The sequence below is a fragment of the Oncorhynchus nerka genome, linkage group LG22 (genome assembly GCF_034236695.1).
Source record: "Oncorhynchus nerka isolate Pitt River linkage group LG22, Oner_Uvic_2.0, whole genome shotgun sequence".
In the NCBI taxonomy this organism is placed as follows: Eukaryota; Metazoa; Chordata; class Actinopteri; order Salmoniformes; family Salmonidae; genus Oncorhynchus; species Oncorhynchus nerka.
Window position 1 is genome coordinate 49,757,343 of NC_088417.1, and position 24,085 is coordinate 49,781,427.

Here is a 24,085-nt window from a genome sequence, read left to right on the forward strand (position 1 = left end):
GCAGTCACCAGCTGGGTCTCCATCCAATAGGTGACAGATTTTCATGCGATTTTTATATTCTAAAATCCGCATAAAAACAATATGCGCTGTTTCCTACCAGAGATGTCCCATTGGGCACACCATGTCATTTCAACGTGGATATGTTGATTATATTGGATTGAGATGTTGATAAATGAGACTTCAACCTTTATTCACCCATTCAAAAGACAGGCAGAAGTTTGTTGAATTCTCAATGTGTTATCACTACGCTTTCAACCATTTAAAAGCACAACAACATTCATGGAATACTTTGTATCAGATAGGGCCTATTGCGTATTTATACAACAACTTACAATATCTGTGCTTCATCTATTAACACAACCTAATGCATTTGTGATTACATTAAAAATACATAGTGTAAGTGAACAATGCTGTTGAAGATTCCGCGCAGATTATTATAGCAAATGTAAAGATCTCCACAGGAGTGGTGACATGTGCATGCTATCTTGAACATACATTCTTTCTGTGATTACATTAGAAGACAAATACAGTCTAATCAAAATGTGTCCATGTCACTTTAGTGACGTACTAAAATCAGATCAAACTTTATTTAAAGTGCATTTCAAGTTTGATTTGATTTTGTCCTATTCTTTAACCTAGATTAATGAGACATGAATCCAACATGTCAATTATTAATTTGTAGACAAACTGGAATTAAAGCCAGACTAAGTCAGTGGCACAGATTGGAACTATCCCCTCAGAAGATACATCTCCTTCAAGTTTTGATATTTGGTTGCATTTACAACCAAACACAATTGAATATCCAGTTTGTCTACAAATTAATAATTGATATGTTTGATTCATGTCTTCATCTCAAACAAATATAAAATATAATATTGTTAAAGAATAGGACTAAATCAAATCAAACTTTAAATGGACTTTAAATAAAGTTTGATTTGATCTAGTCCTATTCTTTAACATAGATCTTTGGTTGAGAAGGAGATGTGAATCCAACATATTGATTATTAAGTTGTAGATTATTTGTCATTTGCAATGACTTCAATAGCAATAGTGAATATATTTAGTTTTTCAGTAGAGATCGCTCAATAATTATTCTCAGGATAGCACATGTGTAGTATTCAATGACAAATATCAAAGCTAAGTGGTTGGCTTGGCTAAAATCCTGGATGGGAGACCAAAGGGATAGCTGTAGATCAATAACTCTCCAGTATGAGATGCTGCACAAACTTCTTCTTTTTCTGATAGTGGATATAACGTTGAAAATCTCATGTTGTTTCAAACATACAAATTCAACATATTTTATACAAGGTTTGTTTATGTAAAAATTGGTTACCATGATGACATAATCCTGTGGTTGAACTTTCACCCTCAAAACAACAGTTTATGTTGATTACGTTTTTCAAATCTATTTTCCACAAGGATTCCCCCTCAGAATACGTTGACAAATTACGTTGAGACAACGTTGATTCAACCAGTTTGTACCCAGTGGCGTGTTTTCATCAAATTACTTGTTGCAGATAAATGGCTGTGCGTGCACATAAAAATAACTGTTGCAGTTAATTTCCCGTGTACCAAATAACAAATACTAGTTAAAAGGGTTTACATCGCATTTTCAGCTCTACTGATGGTTTGGGACTAAAAATGTTGCGTTATATATAGCAAATATGTCCACTCTGGTCTTGGTACATAGCCAACAGCTCGAACTCGCAGATACAGTGCGGGTATAGCCTACATGATTATGGGATAATAAGGATGACAGAACCACGTAAATTTGAATTTTGAATTTCGTGGTCACACATTGAGATTCGTGGTTGTAAGGACAATTTGGAAATGTGTAATTTAATTTCGTAAACTTGTACCATGATGTGTGAAATATTTAACTATGGTCCCAAACGTGTAACTAGACATTTGAATATATTCAATAAGATATGCAAGCACATTTCAGAATTATTACTAAAACATTTACGACTATGAATACTCCGCTGTGAATCAAAAATACATGTGCAGATTTTTTTCTGTGCATGCTCAGGGTTCTGTCACTGTTTACCAAGAGATTCATAAACTTGTAGAAAGTGATTTGCAAATCTCAGGAAGTGTCACGCCCTGGTCTAAGTATTTTGTGCTTTCTTCATGTATTGGGTCAGGCCAGGGTGTGGCATAGAGTTTTTGTATTGTGGTGTGTTTTGTCTTGGGATTTTGGAATGTGTGTATAGTGGGATTGTAGCTTAGTGGGGTGTTCTAGGAGAGTCTATGGCTGTCTGAAGTGGTTCTCAATCAGAGGCAGGTGTTTACCGTTGTCTCTGATTGGGAACCATATTTAGGCAGCCATAAAGTTGTATTGTGGGTGATTGTCCTGTGTGTCTTGATGTCCTGGTTAGAGGTTAGTAGACACTTGTATAGGCTGTTTTCGGTTTTCGTTTTGTAGTGTTAGTGTTTTGTTGTGTGTTACGTTTGTTTATTAAAGATGAATCACAATAGACACGCTGCAGTTTGGTCCGACTCTCCTTCACCGTTAGAAAGCCGTTACAGGAAGTAACTTGAAGGGGAGAAAAGTTATTTATACAAAGTAAAGACGTTACTGTCACGTCCTGACCTTAGTTCCTTTTCTATGTCAATACTTTGGTTTGGTCAGGGCGTGAGTTGGGGTGGGCATTCTATGTTTTGTATTTCTGTGTTTGGCCTGGTATGGTTCCCAATCAGAGGCAGCTGTCCATCGTTGTCTCTGATTGAGAACCATACTTAGGTAGCCTGTTCCCACCTGTGGTTGTGGGTAGTTGTTTCCTGTTTTGTGTTTGTGCCCTCCCCCACTCTCCCTTCAGAAAATCTGATCATGACCCCATTTTGTTCCTCCCTTCCTATAGGCAGAAACTCGAACAGGTTCACCGCCATCCATCATTCCTTCAATTCTGACCAGTTTCCCAGTCCCTGCCGATGAAAAATAAAAATATATTCTCAGGGAGATGAGAGGTGTTGGGTTTGCGCCAGACATAGAGTTTTCCTTGATGGCCAAAAAGCAAAATTTTAGTCTCATCTGACCAGAGTACCTACTTCCATATGTTTGGGGAGTCTCCCACATGCCTTTTGGCAAACACCAAATGTGTTTCCTTATTTTTTTCTTTAATCAATGGTTTTTTTCTGGTCACTCTTCCGTAAAGCCCAGCTCTGTGGAGTGTACGGCTTAAAGTGGTCCTATGGACAGATACTCCAATCTCCGCTGTGGAGCTTTGCAGCTTCTTCAGGGGTCTCTTTGTTGCTTCTGTGGTTAATGCCCTCCTTGCCTGGTCTGTGAGTTTTGGTGGGCAGCCCTCTCTTGGCAGGTTTTTTGTTGTGCCATATTCTTTCTATTTTTTAATAATGGATTTAATGGTGCTCCTTGGGATGTTCAAAGTTTCAGATATTTTTATATAACCAAATGCTGATCTGTACTTCTCTACAACTTTGTCCCTGACCTGTTGGAGAGCTCCTTGGTCTTCATGGTGCTGCTTGCTTGGTGGTGCCCTTAGTGGTGTTGCAGACTCTGGGGCCTTTCAGAACAGGTGTATATATACTGAGATCATGTGACAGATTATGTGACACTTAGATTGCACACACGTGTACTTTATTTAACTAATTCTGTGACTTCTGAAGGTAATTGGTTGCAGCAGACCTTATTTAGGGGCTTTATAGCATAGGGGGTGAATATACATGCATGCACCACTTTTCTGTTTTTATTTTAATTTTATTTTTAAACAAGTTATTTTTTAATCATTTCACCAATTTGGACTATTTTGTGTATGTCCATTACATGAAATAAAAATAAATATCCTGTTAAATTACAGGTTGTAATGCAACAAAATAAGAAAAGCACCAAGGGGGATGAATCCTTTTCCAAGGCACTGTATCACTACCTTACCTGACACCCTAGACCCACTTCAATTTGCTACCACCCCAATAGATCCAGAGACGATGCAATTGCCATCGCACTGCCCTATCCCATCTGGACAAAAGGAATACCTATGTTAGAATGCTGTTAATTGACTATAGCTCAGCATTCAACACCATAGTACTCTCCAAGCTCATCATTAATCTTGAGGCCCTGGGTATCTGGGTCCTGGATTTCCTGATGTGCCGCCCCCAGGTGGTGAAGGTAGGAAACAACACCTCCATTTCGCTGATCCTTAACACTTGGGCTCCACAAGGATGCATCCTCAGCCCTCTCCTGTACTCCCTGTTCACCCATGACTGCATGGCCACACACAACTTCAACTCAATTATCAAGATTGCAGACAGCACAACAGTAATTGGCCTGACTACCAGCAATGACGAGACAGCCTATAGGGAGGAGGTGAGGGCCCCGGGAGTGTGGTGCCAGTAAAATGATCTCTCACCCAACGTCAACAAACAAAGGAGCTGATCGTGGACTTCAGGAAACAGCAGAGGGACCAACCCCCTATCCACATCGATGGAACCGCAGTGGACAAGGTGGAAAGCTTCAAGTTCATCTGCGTACACACCACTGACAAACTGAAATGGTTCACTCACACAGACAGTGTGGTGAAGAAGGCTCAACACCTTAGGAGGCTAAAGAAATTTGGCTTGGCACCTAAAACCTTGACAAAATTTCACAGATACACAATTGAGAGCATCCTGTCGGGCTGTATCACCACCTGGTACGGCATTTACACCGCCCGCAACCGCAGGGCTCTCCAGAGGGTAGTTCGGTCTGCCCAACGCATCACCAGGGGCAAACTACCTACCCTGCATCACCCAATTTTCACAGAAAGGCCAAAAAGATCATCAAGGATAACAACCAGCCGAGCCACTGCCTGTTCACCCTGCTATCATCAAGAAGCCGACATCAGTACAGGTGCATCAAAGCTGGGACCGAGAGACTTAAAAACAGCTTCTACCTCAAGGCCATCAGACTGTTAAATAGCCATCACTAGCACATTAGAGGCCCAACATACTTTGACTTGAATTCACTGGCCACTTTAATAATGGAACACTAGTCACTTATATAATGTTTATGTTTTTGGCATTACTCATCTCATATGTACAGCATATAGTGTATTCTATCATATTCTACTGTATCTTAGTCTATGCCGCTCTGACATTGCTCGCCCAAATATTTATATATTCTTAAATCCATTCCTTTACTTTGGATTTGTTTGTGTTTGTGTATTGTTGTATTGTTAGATATTACTGCACTGTTGGAGCTAGAAACACAAGCATTTCGCTACATCCGCAATAACATCTGCTAAACACGTATTTGTGACTAAATTTGATTTTTGTTCAATTTAGACCACAGTTAGTTAAATGAGGTTTTAGTGAAGTGCTGGAACAAAAACCTGTACACTGCTGTGTAAAACATATATGGCTGCCATGACTTCAATTGACTAAATGCAAGTACCATTTTATTTTGTTAATCTATGCAGGTTTGTTATTTGATTTCCAGGAGCCTGGTGGAGATATATACAACCGTACTCCAATGCAAGAGTCCTGCAAGACATTTCCATGCATCCAGGTTAAGGCCTGCTACCAGCAGGAACATGGAGCACTCAATGTCATAAATGTCATGCATATTTTTTAAATATATATAATTCTCCACTCATAAGAGGAGCGGAGAAGCCCTATACATCATAAACCTGTCTACCCCTGGAGTAACCTGTCAAAGAGACTCGTTAGAGGGTTTGGCAGGAGGCCATGGGCCAATGGGAAGATTCAAATTGAACCACAGAGTAAGGCTGTTTATAAACCAAAATGCATGAAACACATGTCCAACACAGCTGTTTGGTCAGGAAATACACTGTTTTACGTTTTTAATTGGTTGAAGGATAGTCTTTGCAACTTTTCTGATGGACAGCACATCTCAAGCCTCTCCCCCAACACACTCCTCTCTTTGAATGCCATTGAGGTACTGTATATTTTACGCATCCCTAATTCAAGCCCAGGTTGGCGTGAGGAGGGGGACGGAAGCAAGACTGTTACATAAACCTCCTTCACTATGGCTGTCTGTCTGTGTGATGACATACAGCATATTATCCAGGGCCACTGGTTGGATTGGATTTAATGTACTGACTCCAAAACTCATGCTATCTCCTCCAGACAAGTCACCCAGACAAACTAACACGTGTCCATCCCCCTATCCCCAGGTGAGTCTGCTGGGCCATGGAACTCTAGAGCTGCACATAAAAAAACTGCCACCCTGTTGTCAGCTATCAGCAGACAGTTCCCTGAGGAAGGATGCAACTAGAGTATCAAGGCTTTTCAAAGGCCAAATTTGGAGGATAATCACCAAACACAAAGTCTTGTAATAACTACTCATGTTCGTTTTTTAAAAGTTGTTACAAAATAGCCTGTTTTTCACATTTTCACTAACTAGTATTGTAACTTAAACATCAAACATGCAGACTTCAATTTGTATTGAATATAAGTATATAAGACATCACACAGCTGTGCCAACTAAAATATATATACCACACTAGCCTGAAGAATAGGACAAATAGACAAGTGAATATAAGTCAGTTATTGTTACTGTGGCAGTTTGTATGAATGAGTGACTACATAAAATACACGTTAACATGTTAAATGGCTACGAGACAGAGATAAGGAGACTCTCGCTTTAATTGGTCAGGTAAAGTAACAGCCAGGCAGCTGGAAGTAGATGTATCACCACCCAGACCCATGTCACAGCATGCAGAGGCCTGATGGGAAGATGACAATATATACATTATGTACCTTTCATCACCAAAGCCGTGTTACCATTTACTGCACATGTTGCTGAACAATTCAACCATTTTGTTAGTGTCATTGATATAAATGGGCAATTCATATACAATATCCAGTTCATAAGCATTGACTGTAATACCTCTAGGGTCCTGTGGTTGTCTGGCAGCATTCTGCTTTCTAGTGATCTTACTCCTTCTCCTTCTGAAATGCAATAACAACAAAACATGAATAATAATGAGCCTAGTCAGTCAGTAACTAACTAAAGAGTCATGTAAATGTAAACAAGCCTTTTCAACCAAATTATACCAAAACAATACAGCCTATTTGCAGGAGGGGCCTATTTCTTGTCAACTTTTTCAATCAATAAACAGGCAGTGGAACAAAGTAGTTTGACAAAAAGTGTTCAATAGTCAGTAACAACTGTTTAAAATATAGCTAGCAAATATATTGCTTTTCTTTTCTAGAAACCAAACATTATTAGCTCGAGTGATGATGGTGGGAGTTAACCCCCCAGCAGTTTCGATTTAGCTAATGTTAGCTAGCTACATGTTGACAGCTATAAACTTTATTAAACATATGGTTAACTAGCAAATATATTAGTTTCCCCAAATAGCAACATTGTGTTTGACCGCTGACTTAGTCTGAATTTAATTCCAGTTTGTCTACAAATTAATAATTGATATGTTGGAATCACATCTCCATTTATTTCACCAGGCAAGTCAGTTAAGAACACATTCTTATTTACAATGTCGGCCTACTGGGGGAACAGTGGGGAGAACAACATATTTTTACCTTGCCAGTTTTTTACCTTGCCACTTTCTTTACTGGCCCAAAGCTCTAACCACTAGGCTACCTGCCACCCCCTAACAATAGCTGTTGATGACTTTGCAAATGCCAAAAAGCCCTAAATAGTATCATTGATGATATATGACTTATAAAGTATGGTTACATTTAATTTGTTCGGTTATTAAACATTTCCTTTGGAATGACTTGGATAGTAACAGTGAATCTATTTAGTTATTAAGAAATCTCTCAAGACTCATTCTCACGATAGCACATTGGTAGTAGTCAGGAAACAATATCAAAGCTAAGTAGGGCTTGGTGAAAACCTGGATCGGAGCCCAAATGGATACTGTAGATAGACTCTAGAGTAGGAGGTGCTGCCCAGCCTGTTTTTTTCTGATAGTGGATATACCATTGAATATCTGACGTTGTATGAAAGGTACAAATGCAAAATAGACAAACCTTGTATAAGCTATGTTGAAAATTGGTTACCATGATGACATAATTCTGTGGTAAGAAATTTCACCCTCAAAACAAAAGTTTACGTTAATGACTTTTTGCAAATCCAGGGTATTTTCCACAGATTCTATGTGACAATACGTTGACAAATGAGGTTGAAACAACATTGATTCAGTTTGTACCCAGTGAGTGGATCTTAGCTATGTTTCCATTAACTTGTCCAGTGATTTTTTCCCCCAACATTTTATAAAGATGGAATAGAAAAATATATGTGAAAATTGTCTGCTAGAGTGCGTTTCAACGTAACTATCTTGTGTCGATTAAACAGCAGGACGTAATGACGTCACACAGAGAAAAAAAACGATATATTTTTTGCAAAAACCTAGTGTTGAATAATAATGTTGTGGTTGAAGTGCTTCCATTACCCATTTATGCAGAATGCGCATTAAGAAATGGTTGAGACTGTTTCATGTGTCAGGCCCACGAAGCCGGCATGGATAGAATGCAATAATTTACTAACATTTGCCATATTCTAATTATTCTCATATGTCAACGTATCGCTACGGTCTGTGCCACGGCGAAACTTGCACTCCTGTAGATCTGAAGTAATTTTGCAAGTAGGACGCATTTAGAATAAAATGTGGAGTGGAGCTTTATGGTTACGTGATGACTTCAAATGCCCCCGTGTACCTTAAATTATTCAGCAATCATCATTTATTCGAACAACAGCGTTTCCATCATCATTTATCACAATAATAAAGTTAGACAAAAGAAAAATCCAGCCCTGTCGAACAGATAAAATGTTGTCTATCTTTGGAAAATGTCTTCTATATCTGCCGTTTCCATTACATGTGAGGATGATTGAGACATTGCTTTTGTAAAAAAAAAAAAAGAATGTTCTGTCTTTGGAATAAACATATCCAGGTACATTTTCAGTCACGTGGTTCTCACACTGCGATTTGGAAAAAGCATGCACAGTTTATGCTTCGATCACACCGACAGCGTCTTTCCATTTTGGTACGCCAGAATTACATTCATTTCCAATGAAACACTGCGTTTGCCTTGAAGCATTGTGTCGCAGAGGCAGTTGCAGTGCGTTCAGTGTTGTGCATACGTTGGACAATATGTTACAATTACAATAGCTATGTTTGAATGACTTAAAAACCTCAAACCAACTATACATTGTAGAAATTCATATACAAATTGCAAGCTTTTAATAAGAATCATTTACATTGTGTAATCTAACTAGCCACACAGATAGGCTTTCCAAAGTCAACTTTGCCATGGTTGCACACCAGCCACCTAAAGCTAATTGGCGAAATCATTTGGCTAACTCTTCCCACCTGTGAACACACAGACTCCCACATCAAACTACACCCAAGAAATGAACCTAGGTTTGAATTCAGTCATGAATTTCTTAAAGGTGCAATATGCAAAAAAGATGCAAAAACAAAACCTAAGAACAGGGAGCTTAGAACAGATCTACAGCTTCTTAGACTTCCTTTCAATGAGAATGATAGATCTATAACTCACCTTTCTTTTTGAATTTGGTCGTCGTCAAATCATCGGGAAGTTCAGCTGCCCTTTAACTCTTTGAGTCCCACCGTCACTTCTGCATGATTTATGGTTTCTAACCCCTTTTAAACGGTCTACTCAAGCTACAAACTGCTGGGTTGTTCAATTGGATTTGTGTATTTCTTCCTGAGGCAACTTAAAGACACAGAACCTGGTTAGTGGTTAGACTGTTTCAAGTGATCTAGATAGGTGAGAGACTGCTTGTGTACTTTTACGCCAGAGTGAATGTACAAACGCTTGTGACATGCGAACACACAAAAAAAGACACCCATACTAAAACAACCCCCAAGACAACTCTAGTTTGGTGTCAGTCATAGTCAGTCCCATTAAATCCCCCAGTGAAAAATCTGAAATGCAATGCCCTCGTATTTAGCCTCACATTGAAGTCGGTTTCTATTTTCAGGGCTACAAGTAGAAGACAAAACAGTTTGACAAACAGTTTCATGAGCTTCATTGACAAAGCAAAAACCTGATAGAAAATGTATTTATAAGAATGCTGTACGTACATACATTGTTGGCTCAGTGTGAAATGGATATCCCACTAGTCAGTGACATCTGTGTGGAGTATGTGACAGCAACTATGTGAGCTTACTACAGTGTTATAGACACTGTGTCCTGGGATTTCCTATGATCTTCCATGAAGAACCCCTTTTTACTATTCGGACATCAGATTTGCCACCAATGCTCATTATAGGACATCACTGCACTCTATGCTCCTCTGTAAACTGGTCATATGTAACGGTCTTCTTCCTCCTCTGACGAGGAGCAGTAGGAAGGATCGGAGGACCAATGCGCAGCGTGGTAAGTGTTGATGATACTTTTAATAGAACACAGAGAAATACAAAATAACAATGTGAAATAACAAAAACCCAGACAGTTCCGTTTGGAACACACAGACACAGAAAATAATCACCCACAACTCAAGGGTGAAAACAGGCTGCCTAAGTATGGTTCTCAATCAGGGACAACGATTGACAGCTGCCTCTGATTGAGAACCATACCAGGCCAAACACAGAAATACCAAATCATAGAAAAATTAACATAGACAACCCACCCGACTCACGCCCTGACCCTACTAAAAGAAAGACATAACAAAAGAACTAAGGTCAGAACGTGACATCATCTCTGTATACCCGTCACAAGACCTACTGGTTTAAGCTTATTTATAAAACCCTCTTAGGCCTTACTCCCCCCTATCTGAGATATATAAACTGCAGCCCTCATCCTCCACATACAACACCCATTCTGCCAGTCACATTCTGTTAAAGGTCCCCAAAGCACACACATCCCCGGGTTGCTCCTCTTTTCAGTTCGCTGCAGCTGCCGACTGCAACGTGCTGCAACAAACACTCAAACTGGACAGTTTTATCTCCATCGCTTGATTCAAAGACTCAATCATGGACACTCTTACGGACAGTTGTGGCTGCTTTGTGTGATGTCTTGTTGTCTCTTGCTATCAATCAAATGTCAATCAAATTTAGTTATAAAGCCCTTCTTACATCAGCCGATGGCACAAAGTGCTGTACAGAAACCCAGCCTAAAACACAAACAGCAAGCAATGCAGGTGTAGAAGCACGGTGGCCAAGAAAAACTCAATAGAAAGGCCAAAACCTAGGAAGAAACCTAGAGAGGAACCAGGCTATGTGGGGTGGCCAGTCCTCTTCTGGCTGTGCCAGGTGGAGATTATAAGAGAACATGGCCAAGATGTTCAAATGTTCATAGATGACCAGCAGGGTCAAATAATAATAATCACAGTGGTTTTCAAGGGTGCAACAGGTCAGCACCTCAGGAGTAAATGTCAGTTGGCTTTTTATAGCCAATCATTTAGAGTATCTCTACCGCTCCTGCTGTCTCTAGAGAGTTGAAAACAGCAGGTCTGAGACAGGAAGCACGTCTGGTGAACAGGTCAGGGTTCCCTAGCCGCAGGCAGAACAGTTGAAACTGGAGCAGCAGCACGACCAGGTGGACTGGGGACAGCAAGGAGTCATCAGGCCAGGTAGTCCTAAGGCATGGTCCTAGGGCTCAGGTCCTCAGAGAGAGAGAAAGATAGAAAGAAAGAGAGAGAGAAAAAGAGAGAGAGAATTAGAGTGAGCATACTTAAATTCACACAGGACATTGGATAAGACAGGAGAAATACTCCAGATATAACAGACTGACCCTAGCCCCCGACACAAACTATTGCAGCATAAATACTGGAAACGGAGACAGGAGGGGTCGGGAGACACTGTGGCCCCATCCGACAATACCCCCGGTCAGAGCCAAACAGGCAGGATATAACCCCACCCACTTTGCCAAAGCACAGCCCCCACACCACTAGAGGGATATCTCTACCACCCTGAGACAAGGCCGAGTGTTGACCACGAAGATCTCCCCCACGACACAACCCAAGAGGGGACTCCAACCCGGACAGGAAGATCACGTCAGTGACTCAACCCACTCAAGTGATGCACACCTCCTAGGGATGGCATGGAAAGGCACCAGTAAGCCAGTGACTCAGCCCTTGTAATAGGGTTAGAGGCAGAGAATCCCAGTGGAGAAAGGGGAACCAGCCAGGTAGAGACAGCAAGGGCGGTTCGTTGCTCCAGTACCTTTCCGTTCACCTTCACACTCCTGGGCCAGACTACACTCAATCGTAGGACCTACTGAAGAGATGTGTCTTCAATAAAGACTTAAAGGTTGAGACCGAGTCTGCGTCTCTCACATGGATAGGCAGACCATTCCATAAAAATGGAGCTCTATAGGAGAAAGCCCAACCTCCAGCTGTTTGCTTAGAAATTCTAGGGACAGTAAGGAGGCCTGCGTCTTGTGACCGTAGCGTACGTGTAGGTATGTACGGCAGGACCAAATCGGAAAGACAGGTAGGAGCAAGCTCATGTAATGCTTTGTATGTTAGCAGTAAAACCTTGAAATCAGCCCTTGCTTTAACAGGAAGCCAGTGTAGAGAGGTTAGCACTGGATTAATATGATCAAATTTTTTGGTTCTAGTCAGGATTCTAGCAGCCGTATTTAGCACTAACTGAATTTTATTTATTGCTTTATCCGGAAAGTAGAGCATTGCAGTAGTCTAACCTAGAAGTGACAAAAGGATGGATAAATTTTTCTGCAGCATTTTGGTCAGAAAGTTTCTGATTTTTGCAATGTTATGTAGAGGGAAAAAAGCTGTCCTTGAAACAGTCTTGATATGTTCGTCAAAAGAGAGATCAGGGTCCAGAGTAATGCAGAGGTCCTTCACAGTTTAATTTGAGACGACTGTACAACCATCAAGATTAATTGTCAGATTCAACAGAAGATCTCTTTGTTTCTTGTGACAGGCATCTCTGTTTTGTCCAAGTTTAAAAGTAGAACATTTGCCACAATCCACTTCCTTATGTCTGAAACCCAGGCTTCCATGGAGAACAATTGTGGGGCTTCACCATGTTTCATCGAAATGTACAGCGTACAGTGTGTCATCCGCATAGCAGTGAAAGTTAACATTATGTTTCCGAATTACATCACCAAGAGGTAAAATATATAGTGAAAACAATAGTGGTCCTAAAACAGAGCCTTGAGGAACACTGACATTTACATTTGATTTGTCAGAGGACAAACCATCCACAGAGACAAACTGATATCTTTCCGACAGATAAGATCTAAACCAGGCCAGAACTTGTCTGTGTAGACCAATTTGGGTTTCCAATCTCTCCAAAAGAATGTGGTGATCGATGGTATCAAAAGCAGCACTAAGGTCTAGGAGCACGAGGACAAATGCTGAGCCACGGTCTGACGCCATTAAAAGGTAATTTACCACTTTCACAAGTGCAGTCTCAGTGCTATGACGGGGTCTAAAACCAGACTGAAGCGTTTCGTATACATTGTTGGTCTTCAGGAAGGCAGTAACAGCTTTTTCAATTTTTTTTGAGAGGAATGGGAGATTCGATATAGGCCGATAGTTTTTTATATTTTCTGGGTCAAGGTTTGGCTTTTTCAAGAGAGGCTTTATTACTGCCACTTTTAGTAAATTTGGTACACTTCCGGTGGATAGAGAGCCGTTTATTACATTCAACATAAGGCCATATGACTGTCTAGTAGCAAGGGAGACAGTCGGTTCTATACATAATTTGTACTAGAAACAAAAGAACAGAAGGTTGGTTGCAATTAGTTCACTGATAAGTAGCCTACTGGATACCTACTTTCTGCCTGTACGTTATAGCCTAACAAGGGGAAGACGCCATTTGGTGGCCATATGCATACGATCGCTCACTCAATCACTCACACAATTTAATCACATTAGTGCTACATATTATCTAATTAACACCTTGGGTGTACATAACAACAGTTGTCCTCTTCGCTCATCTTTAAGTGTCTGGAACATTTGCCTATAATGGAATGTGCGGCCTGCAGTGGCCACAACTCTAGCCTGCACATTTCTGGGAGATACAGTAGATGGGTTGTTCCACGAAATGAGCCCCTTTTGGGTAGTGTAACTTGGTGAACAAAAAACGTATGAATTAACCTAATTTTAACATTCTGTCATTTTCAACGGAATAAAAAATCAATGTCTATCTAATGGTAACAAGGTTGACGTGTTATGCTCGACCCACTCAGTTTTCTACCACAAATCACCAGTAAATGCCCAAAGAGTGTAGAACCAGCTCATCTGCTTTTACATTATGATTTCACCATTAGATGTTCAATGTTTCTTTCGAAAAATTTTTTTTTTTAAAGGAATAGTTTCACCATATTACGAGAGTTCAGCTCACATAACAGGTTTGACCTTAAAATAAGGGACCGTTTTATTTAAAAAAATGAATCCCTAATAACAATAATCTTCAGAAAAGTATTTGTCAAAGCAATAAAATGATTAGGGCATTACAATGATGGTAAAAACTTGTGAGACATTTTCGGGTTAAAATCTTCCTAGAAGTCACAGAGTGCACAGAGGGATGTCAAAATGGTTTATTTTTAGAATTCTATGTTTTCCATGTGGTCTATATCAAAGAGCACATAATTTACTATAACAGGTTTTTACATTATAGTTGGTGTACAATTTCTACTTAAAATAGAGACTCATTTTGTGGACGACCCAGCTATGTGCGTCCCAAATGGAACCCTATTCCCTATGTAGGGAATGCACACTGAGTGTACAAAACATTAGGAACACGTTCCTAATATTGGCCCATGTTGACTCCAATGCTTCCCACAGTTGTGTCAAGTTGACTGGATGTCCCTTAGTTGGTGGACCATTCTCAATACACACAGGAAACTGTTGAGTATGAAAAACCCTGCAACATTGCAGTTCTTGACACACTCAAACTGGTGTGCCTGGCACCTACTACCCTACCCAGTTCAAAGGCACTTAAATATTTTGTCTTGCCCATTCACCCTCTGAATGGCACACATACACAATCCATGTCTCAAGGCTTAAAAATCCTTCTTCAACCTGTCTCCCCTTCATCTACACTGACTGAAGTGGATTTAACAAGTGCCATCAATAAAAGATTGTCGTTTTCACCTGGATCCACCTGGTCAGTCTATGCCACGGAAAGAGCAGATGTTCATAATGTTTTGTACACTCAGTGGATGTCTCTGAATGTATGTTTGTGTAGGGCTCTGGACAAAAGTAATGCACTATATAGGGAATAGGGTGCCATTTGGAACACAAACTCAGATAACATGGGAAATCATAGGCAAGGACATGAATGAACAATGATGAAGAGCTGAAATTCTAAATGCATTCACTCCTTTATTCAATCCTTTTAATTGGGCTCTAAAATGTCTTGTTTAGAAATATCCTGGTAACATGGCAGCATCACTATCAGATTAAAGACATGAATGAACATATTGACTTTACATGAATGAATGACCGAATGTAGCACTAACACAAATGGAAGCCATGTGAAATTTGCTCAAAGGGGTACAGAAAAACACTTGACCCATATTGAAATAAAATCACAGTTCCTTTGTCCTGTTGGTAAGGACACACAAACAGACCGCTGAACGGGGTGAGTCAAACAGACACGAGTCATACTTTCCATTATTTTATTTCATCTCTACTCCTCCACAAACCAATAAAGCTTTTAGAATGTTTTTTCCTTTCAAAGTTTTCCCCCCCAAGACCACGCACAGCGTGGATGGGTTTCTCTAGTCTGTGTACACCGGAGCTATACACAACATATACATACAGTATTATCTGTAGAAATATTTCAGTCATATATATATATATATATATAGGAGATCAAAACACTTAAAAAAATAACATATCAGGTATTGTACACACACACACAGAGGATATACAATACCACAACAAGTGTTTCTGAGATGGAAAACTTGCACCGGACTGAGGTGTGTGCGTGCGCTCGTGTGTGTGTACTGAAGTGAAGGGTTTGAAAGCATTGGAGGTCAGGCTTCGTGGGATTGTCATGGAAACTTAACCACAAACACAAGCTCTAAAATACATCCTTTCAATTCGCTATTTATGTCTCACGCTCAATTTAAGACACTATTTTCTACCTATATTGTGCATATTGTTCATAATTTCCTTAGAATTTACTATCATTTGGCAAACATGAACAGGTCAAGCTGCAGCTTTGTGAGCGTTCAAATTAATAAAGAAAGCTCTTTCAGTTTCAGGTTTTTAAGAACACTACTTTTTGGGTGCAACATATTTTGTTTGTTTTCTCAGACACTCAGACATGCTTACTGACCATTCTATTAAAAACACAATTTAACAATTTCATTTTCAGGGCCATTTGAGGCATTCCTGCATATATAAAGCACCTATGCATAGAACACATCTGAGATCATGAATTAAATCGAACGAGACAGGAACCTAGCATGCATTCTCTATAGAAGGGTCATCAAAGGGTCCCTACGTTTTTCTGAAACTCAAATGAAGGCAGCTTACTATCGAAAAGTTAGATAATGTATTAAATATATGTATTGCATCGGATTAATCGAGCGTTTTCTTTGAATCCCTAATGGTGAAACAGCCACGTCCGTTTGAGATATTACAACAACAAAGTTACTGCAATCAAAGAAACACTGTTTTTTCCCACCTCAACAGCATTGCACACACGATAGAAGAGCACAATATGTACTGCACACAGTTGTGCGACCCTCCGCAACAAAATTAACGAGTGGTGGAGCGGCAAGTTGCGTTGTTTCCTCCTACTGCGTATTCCATCTTATTCCAAGGGTCACCTTTCCAAAGGTCACCTTTTGGTTGCACATCATCTCACGTTGGTTGACCGCTTTCTACTCCTCTCACCAAGACAACAGAAATGATTGTCATGTCGACTGATGAAAAATGTAAGGTACAGTATAAATCATTGTAATCTCATCATGGGCCCTTTTTCTCAGGAATACCATTTAATCTGCCCTGAATAGATCTCGTCTCAATTATCACTCTTAAAATTAGGCTTAACAACTTGACCTGAACTAGGTCAAATGGCCATTTCAGCAAGTCATAGCGCAAGGGAGTGGGGAAAATCATTCAGCAATAAATGACTCGCATTCATAATGTATGAAGTGCTACCCACTGTCTCAATCCATTGCATATATTGTTGTTTCTTCTTTCAGATGAAACCCTCCTCTTTTTGGAATGTACGTGAGTTGTGCCGATCCACTGTCTGCAAAGCCAATGAGTGCAGGGTCATAGTCATTAGCGCACACAATAGCAAAATGTTTTGTAGAGGAAAACTAGTGTTTCTTATTGGACAAATTCAGGTACGTCCTTCTCTGTTTTCGCCCGTTTGCTTCGTAGTGAATATGACCCATGTCTAAAGCGTTGTATCCCAATGCGTAACGTTGATAAACTCAGACATAATTATTTTGGCCTAAATGTTACTTCTGCACACCGTGCACTGTGTATGTCTTCATCCCAATCCCTCAAACATACCACAGTTAGTGGCTGAATCAAAAGTCGTCACAGGAACCCTTGAGAGTCCAACCAATTGAACATACATGGGTGGCAAGCAAATATGGAAGTGTTTAGCTGTCGAAATTCAATTCGAAATGAAAATGTATTTTGATAGCTATGCTTCTTCCATAGACAGATGGGGAGATACTAAAATTGTAGTTTTAGCCACAGTTGATACCATTCTTGTACATTTTTACATTTGGGGCATTTTAAATTAACAAACACAAACGATGTGGGAATGGTTGACTGTGTCAACTTGACACATCCAATATGCCAGGACATAGCCCACAACAGACATCTTTGGGAAGACAGAGGAGTACAGTAGGTCAGACCCGAGTTCAAATACTATCTGAAATCTTTCAAATACTTTGAGTTTGTTTTAGCCTGCCTAGAGTGTTACATGGGTGGGGTCTGCAGTTTTAGGACTTTTCTATTGGTCCATAAAAGCCAGGAAAACTCAATCAAGCACAGCTGAAATATTTGAAATGATTTGAAATGGTACTGTATTTGAATCCAGCTCTGCAGTGGGTGACCACTGAACATTTCCCCAGACGTTTCTTTTACATTTCTCGTATACACTGTACATAAGTCCCTAAATATCTGCCTCTGAATACTGTACAATTTCCGTTAGTCTTGTTTTTTCCAGCTTCAAGCATATTTTTCAATGAGGAAGTTCACAGTTTTAATTGTCAAATATTTCGTAGTGATCAAAGCTTTTCGGGTTCAGCTGCAGTATCCCTTCGTAAAATGACGTCCCTCTCCGAAGAAATACCCTCCCTAAAATACTGTCCACTCCGTCTGTGGTTAAAAGCTGAACAACCAGGTGCCCTGTGAAGAAGGTTCATAGAGCGACATAGTTTAACATCCACATGATCATAACACTGATCATTATGTTCTCTCTGTCTGACACAGTATTTGGGCTGATAACAAATACTGGGTAAAACAACCTAAATTATTTTTGAAGTGCAGGTAGAGACACATTCAAGCTCCATCGAATGTGTAAAATCACTTAGGGTCCATACCAATGCCTATACAGTACACTACCAAGTACATCTTATTCCAGCCAATACAGGACAGCCACAAATGAATTGATACAACACAAAGCGGCTAAATAAAAGATGATAACAATACTGCCCAAAATTTAAAAAAATGATACGTTAGCATAAAACTTGACACGTAAATCTTGGCAACAATGAATAGATCTATCCATAACCTAAAACAAATCATCCTGAAGGATAAAACCTAAGCACAACGTTGATATAACATTTAGGGTTGGTTAGGGCCAAGAAAGCCCTGTTCCCGGAAGAACGTTGCATCACTGGAAAATACAGGGTGTTTCTCAAAATGCATTCTATCATGCTCCGAGCACGCAAATTGAAGCACAGGAGGGTCGGAGTGTCGGAGTCCAAATCAAAGTATGCGAAACAGAGCACGGAGGGCACTTCTCGAATGCGTACTCTGTTTGTACATATTTTGAATGATGAATCAATGCATGTTTCAATGGAAAGTATGCACAGAAATATGATGCAACCATGTAAAAAAAATGACACAAAATGATTAGAAATCAATGGCAGACATTATTTTAGCTGAAGTGAGAGAAAATAAACTCTGACATCTCATTTGTTGCCTGACTACAATATTTTATCTGGATACTTCAATAAATACATGCTGTGTTAATTTTGGCATGTTTACCTGCCTACAATACCCACTGTAGTATATGTAGATCGCAAGCCCGTAGTAAGTCAATAGGGCTAACTGGCTAGCTACTACTGTTAGCTAGCCAGATGGTCACAAAGAATTGTTAGCTAGCTAACCATGAAGAATTGACATCTACTTTGCATGACATTAGTTTTAGGTCATATCTGATGAGCTCGATAATTACAATTCACATGTAGCTAGCTGATAGTTATAAAGTAAAACCATTTGCTTTGTGTATATCTGGTTTCATCTCTATTGTCATTGTCCTGGCTGGAAGAAAGTTCCGTGAATGGGGAAGTGCAGCATGAGAATACAATAGGGGGTGTGCTTCTCAAATGTAATGTTTTATGCGTTCTCCACACTCTCGTCCTCACAATAATGAACTCAAGAGAACGTCTTCTAAGAATGCACTCGGAGCATGACAGTGTGGAGCACGGTAGTATGCATATTGAGAAACACCTACTGCGTACCTCTGCAAAAGCTGACCGCTTTCTCATCCGTGTATGCTAACAAGCTGGCAACAAGCTGCTAAAAGTTATGGCTAGCTCCCCTGTCCACGAATACAAATCAAAGGGGTAGGGGTACTCTACACGCAGTAGAGAGCATGCCTTAGAAAACATGAACACACAAACATAGAAATGGCACAAGCTTTCAGGGAAACCTGCCCTGATACACCATGGAAGCCTGGTAAAAATTTGCCCTGACTGCAATTCTACAAAAAAAAGACATACGTCATTATAATATATTCATATTCGTATATATATATGTATGCATTTATAATATACTATGATTCCTGGAGGTTCTATCCTATAAACGATGGGTTGTGTTGAAACACTGCACGTTGATTGTGGTTCCGTTTATGATCGTAACCTGGTCCCAGAGTCCAAAGGTCTGTAAAAAAAAAAAAAAAGGGATACTGCAGCGCCAAACCTTTGTCCAAGAGTTCCTAAAAAGGCTATGGAGGAACACAAGGAACCCCTGACCCAGTATTACTTTTGCTCTTCTGAGACAAATATGCCGACGTTTCAATACAAATCTCCACCGAAAACTTTATTTTTCTCTCCGACGGAGACAAGAAATGCAAGCCTCCCTGACCCATCCCTTCTATCTTTGCTTTGTCCGTACGTGGCCCCCAAAAACAAACAAAACAAAACACTTTACAGTACAACATTCTCCGAGAACGAGGTGATAAAAAAAGTCAAGAGTTTAGGCCAATGTAGGTCATGGCACCTCTGTCTTTTCCCATGATGCAACGGTGCAGACGGCGTCCGCCCCAATCCTGTCCTGGTGGTGATGAGGTAACTTTCTGCCAGACGTTGGGCGGTGGGAGTGGAGTCGGTCGTTCTGGGAGACCCGTCTTCGTTCCCCCGTGCAAGAAAACATATTTCTCTTGTTTTCCTAAGACTTTTCCCAAGACTTTCCCATAAATGGTTCCTTAGATATTGCACATAATGTCCTGGCTGGTGGTTTAGGATTGTCTGTTTGTCAGTGATATCGACTCCTCTTCTCCTCCGATTCAGAGTTATAGTCTCTTAAGCCCATGCCCTTCTGCAGGTTTAGTAGTGAGTCCTTCATCTAGGAAAGGAAATATTTAAAGGAAAAAGAAAGGAAAAGGAAATAAAACATTTTGCAGATCATGCATTCAAGTCAATATGAAGTGGAATTTGTTAAACGTTTTTTAGCATGTGGAACAAGTTGATTCAATCCTAAATTCACGTCAGGGTCAAATCAAATATTGATGGAGCACATTAAATACAGTACTGCATGTGTGATTGAACAACCATCTATGACACACAGACACATTCTTGAATGTTCTTTAACGTTTGTGAATGAACATTCTTTCTCTGACCAAATTAGTCAGTTATGAATCAGTGTTCTCAGCTCTGACTGGCTGTCTCACCTCGTCCAGCAACATCACCGACGACTTGATGATCTCCTTCCACTTCTGCAGCTCGTCGTCATGGTACCGCTGCTGCGACTCCAGAAGCTGGGCCCACTCCAGCTGCGTCTGTGGAAGTTTACTGTGAGAGAGAAACACACACACACACACACACACACACACACACAGTGAAATATTGCCATCTAGAGGATGTAATGTATTATGGCTGATATGTATGATTTTTTTAGCAATAAGGTCCGAGGGGCGAAGCAAAGTGCCTGAATAAAGGGAAAGGGGGATACCTAGTCAGTTGTTCAGCTGAATGCAGTGGTACATTGGCCATATACCATAAAACGGTGAAGTGCATTTATTGCTATTATAAGTTACCAACATACATATAACAGTAAACAAGTAGTAGTCATAGCAGTGGTACTATATTTTGTATGATATACACGCGGCTGGAATGCTGTTTCAGCCAATCAGTACCCAAACTACCTGGGTTATAATATGTATTATGACTGTCTCTGGTACTTTATAGTGTCTAAAAACACAATGGTCCACAATGTCGTTTTGAATCTGCAATATGTCTTGTCAACTGCTGTAATACTGTGGAGGGAACACTTGAATAACCGTTCCATACTACAAGTCTACCTTACAATTCCAAAGTCATTCCACCGTGCCGGTATTGAATTGGGTTGTATTGTATTTGTGTGAAGTACCTTTCTTGTGGTCGTAGGCCATGCCACGAGGTCAGGCTCTGTGTGGTGTACTCCAGCATCCACAGCTTATAGAAAAGCATCATGTTCAGAAACACCAACAATACTAGGCTGTAGAGAGAGAGAGAGAGAGAGAGAGAGAGAGAGAGAGAGAGAGAGAGAGAGAAGAAAGACAAAAACTTCGGAAAACTACTGACATAAGTCGATGTTAGACGAGAGATATCAGGATTCGCCTGGAATGTGAATGCCTACATCTACTGCAAAGGAAGGATGTTAATTCTCTGGTCCAGTGTATGTATGGGGTGAATAAAGTCCATCAAACACATCTAATCATCAAAATTAACATGGCGTTATGAAAAAAAGTTGAATACCTTATACAGATCCTAGGATGCATGAATGGAGACAGGGAAAGAGAGCGAGAGAAGGGAGAGAGTGAGAGGAGAGAGAGAGAGAAAAGAGAGAAGAGAGAGAGAGAGAGAGAGAGAAGAGAGAGAGATAGGACAATTACACACACCACCAGAAAAGAAAGAAAGAAGACAGTGTTTTGTATGTCCCCTCTCATGCTGCATTCTACTTTAGAGTAGTAGGAGAGGGGAAATCAGATTACCAATGAATGGTTGGCTTTAATACGCACAGAAAGTGGAAACGCATGGATGCTCGTCACAATGTGGACATCTTCAAACTGGAGACACCTTGGTCAGTTTTGGAGACAGTGTAACGGTTTAACGGTATCTAGCGAAAGAGTTTAGAAGCAGTGACAGTTAATAGGCAACTGCACCACTCTTTGCAAGCAAACGCATGGTGTCTCCAGTAATGTTGACTTTTTTGACATACTCCACTTTCCAAGTGTATTGGTACACCAAGAACAAGAGGTGTGATTTAATCGAATGAGTCACAACTCATAACAGGCAACTTTGACACATTAATGACACAGAAAACATTCAACATCATCTGAGAGAAATGTAGAGACCAGAGATATCTATGGTTACTTCAATGGATCTATATGAGGGTGAGAGTCAGACTTCTCCACCCATAGAATTAAAATGACTACAACGGCCATCTTAGGGGCTTTGTCTGTTCTAGTAATTCTATATCTATGGATCCACCTCTCAGTAATAGCATGGTGAAAGAGTATTTTAAACAATCAGCAGTGGTGACAGCTCCCAGGGTGGCAATGGAAGGACACTCACACAAAGCTGATGATGAGGAGTAGCTTGGAGACACTGTAGAGCGCTAGGCCTCCTGGGACATTGTCCGGGATGTACCTGGTTTGAGTGGAACCTGCTGGAAGAGAGGCGGCCATTTTGGATCAAAAAAGCCATGCATTACCTAATATTATATTCCCGTCAGTTGCAGGTAACAAAAGGTTTTTGTTTTAGAACCCTGTACAGCGGTTTGTGCTTGGAAAAGCTACAGCAAACATTCTGGGAATTTTTCTGATAGTTGTTCCATTGAGCAAGGGAAACTCAATCAAAAGCACCTAAAGAATTTGAATAGTATTTGAACCAAGGTCTGATTGAAACCATATTATTGGCAATTGATAACAGCGGCTTAAGGCTTGAGGGTGTCCTAAAATGTACACCATACTCTGTGTCAAACACAGCTATCAACGGTCAGACGGTCAGTCCCCTCTGACCTGCCACGTGTTTGATCCGGTGGCGGTGGGTGACCTCCTCGTCCTCGGGCGTGGTGACGGAGCTGAGGGCTTCGTCCATGTGTGGGGGCCGCAGGTGGACCAGGGGCCGTTTCCGTCGCCTCAATGCCCCTGCCCGTAGAGCCCTGGCCTTGGGGGACTGTCTGTGGGGCTCCGCCAGGACCACCTCCACCTTACTCAGCTCCAGCTCTGGAAAGAGTTAAAGGAAGCTGTGTTACACAGTGTCTGTCTCAAATGGCACCCTATTCCCTACATAGGGCACTACTTTTGACCCGGCCCATAGGTATGGTACTGTATGGTATTCAGAGGCTGTGTCATTCTAAATCACGCAGAGATTTAATAGCCAGGATGCCGGTATGTTTCCGCTATATACAACTCATTTGTTGTGAGTTGTTGCCTTGGGTTGTTTGGCAAGACAACTTGTAAATGGTCAGCTTAAGATGACAGACTGGCATGCAAGCTAGAGGTTTAAGCAGTGCTCACATTCTTTGAGTTAAATAAATATTTACTTCAATAATTTCTCTTGGACAAGCAGTATCTAAACAGTACCTATTCCAGTGTCTCAAGTGAGAATACAAACACATGCAGTTGTTTTAAAATTCAGAGATACCAATCCTTAGCCTCGTATAACCATCCTGATCTCTTGAGCTTACATTCTGTTTCGCTTCACAGGTCCTTGATGAAGCGAAGTGAAACTAAACGGGAGCACAGAGGGC

The 24,085-nt window shown here is 40.6% G+C and overlaps 1 protein-coding gene and 1 long non-coding RNA gene across 2 annotated transcripts in view; both read right to left on the minus strand.

The window, feature by feature from the left end:
• Positions 1–5,654: 5,654 nt before the first annotated feature.
• Positions 5,655–9,636, minus strand: LOC115104630 (uncharacterized). The gene is made up of 3 exons (XR_003859780.2): positions 9,484–9,636; positions 6,848–6,909; positions 5,655–6,683 (listed from the first exon to the last, which is right to left on the minus strand). It is a non-coding gene; the product is annotated as an uncharacterized LOC115104630 (long non-coding RNA).
• Positions 9,637–15,529: 5,893 nt separating this feature from the next.
• The window catches only part of LOC115105302 (protein Aster-B-like), a 100,524-nt gene continuing 91,968 nt past the window's right edge, over positions 15,530–24,085 (minus strand). The window contains exons 19-24 of the mRNA XM_065007225.1: positions 23,352–23,558; positions 22,906–22,996; positions 22,087–22,098; positions 21,719–21,826; positions 21,021–21,141; positions 15,530–20,695 (exon numbers count right to left, since the gene is read on the minus strand). Coding sequence (XP_064863297.1) covers positions 20,606–20,695; positions 21,021–21,141; positions 21,719–21,826; positions 22,087–22,098; positions 22,906–22,996; positions 23,352–23,558 — 629 coding nt within the window. The 3' untranslated portion in view covers positions 15,530–20,605. The remainder of the gene's footprint in view (positions 20,696–21,020; positions 21,142–21,718; positions 21,827–22,086; positions 22,099–22,905; positions 22,997–23,351; positions 23,559–24,085) is intronic.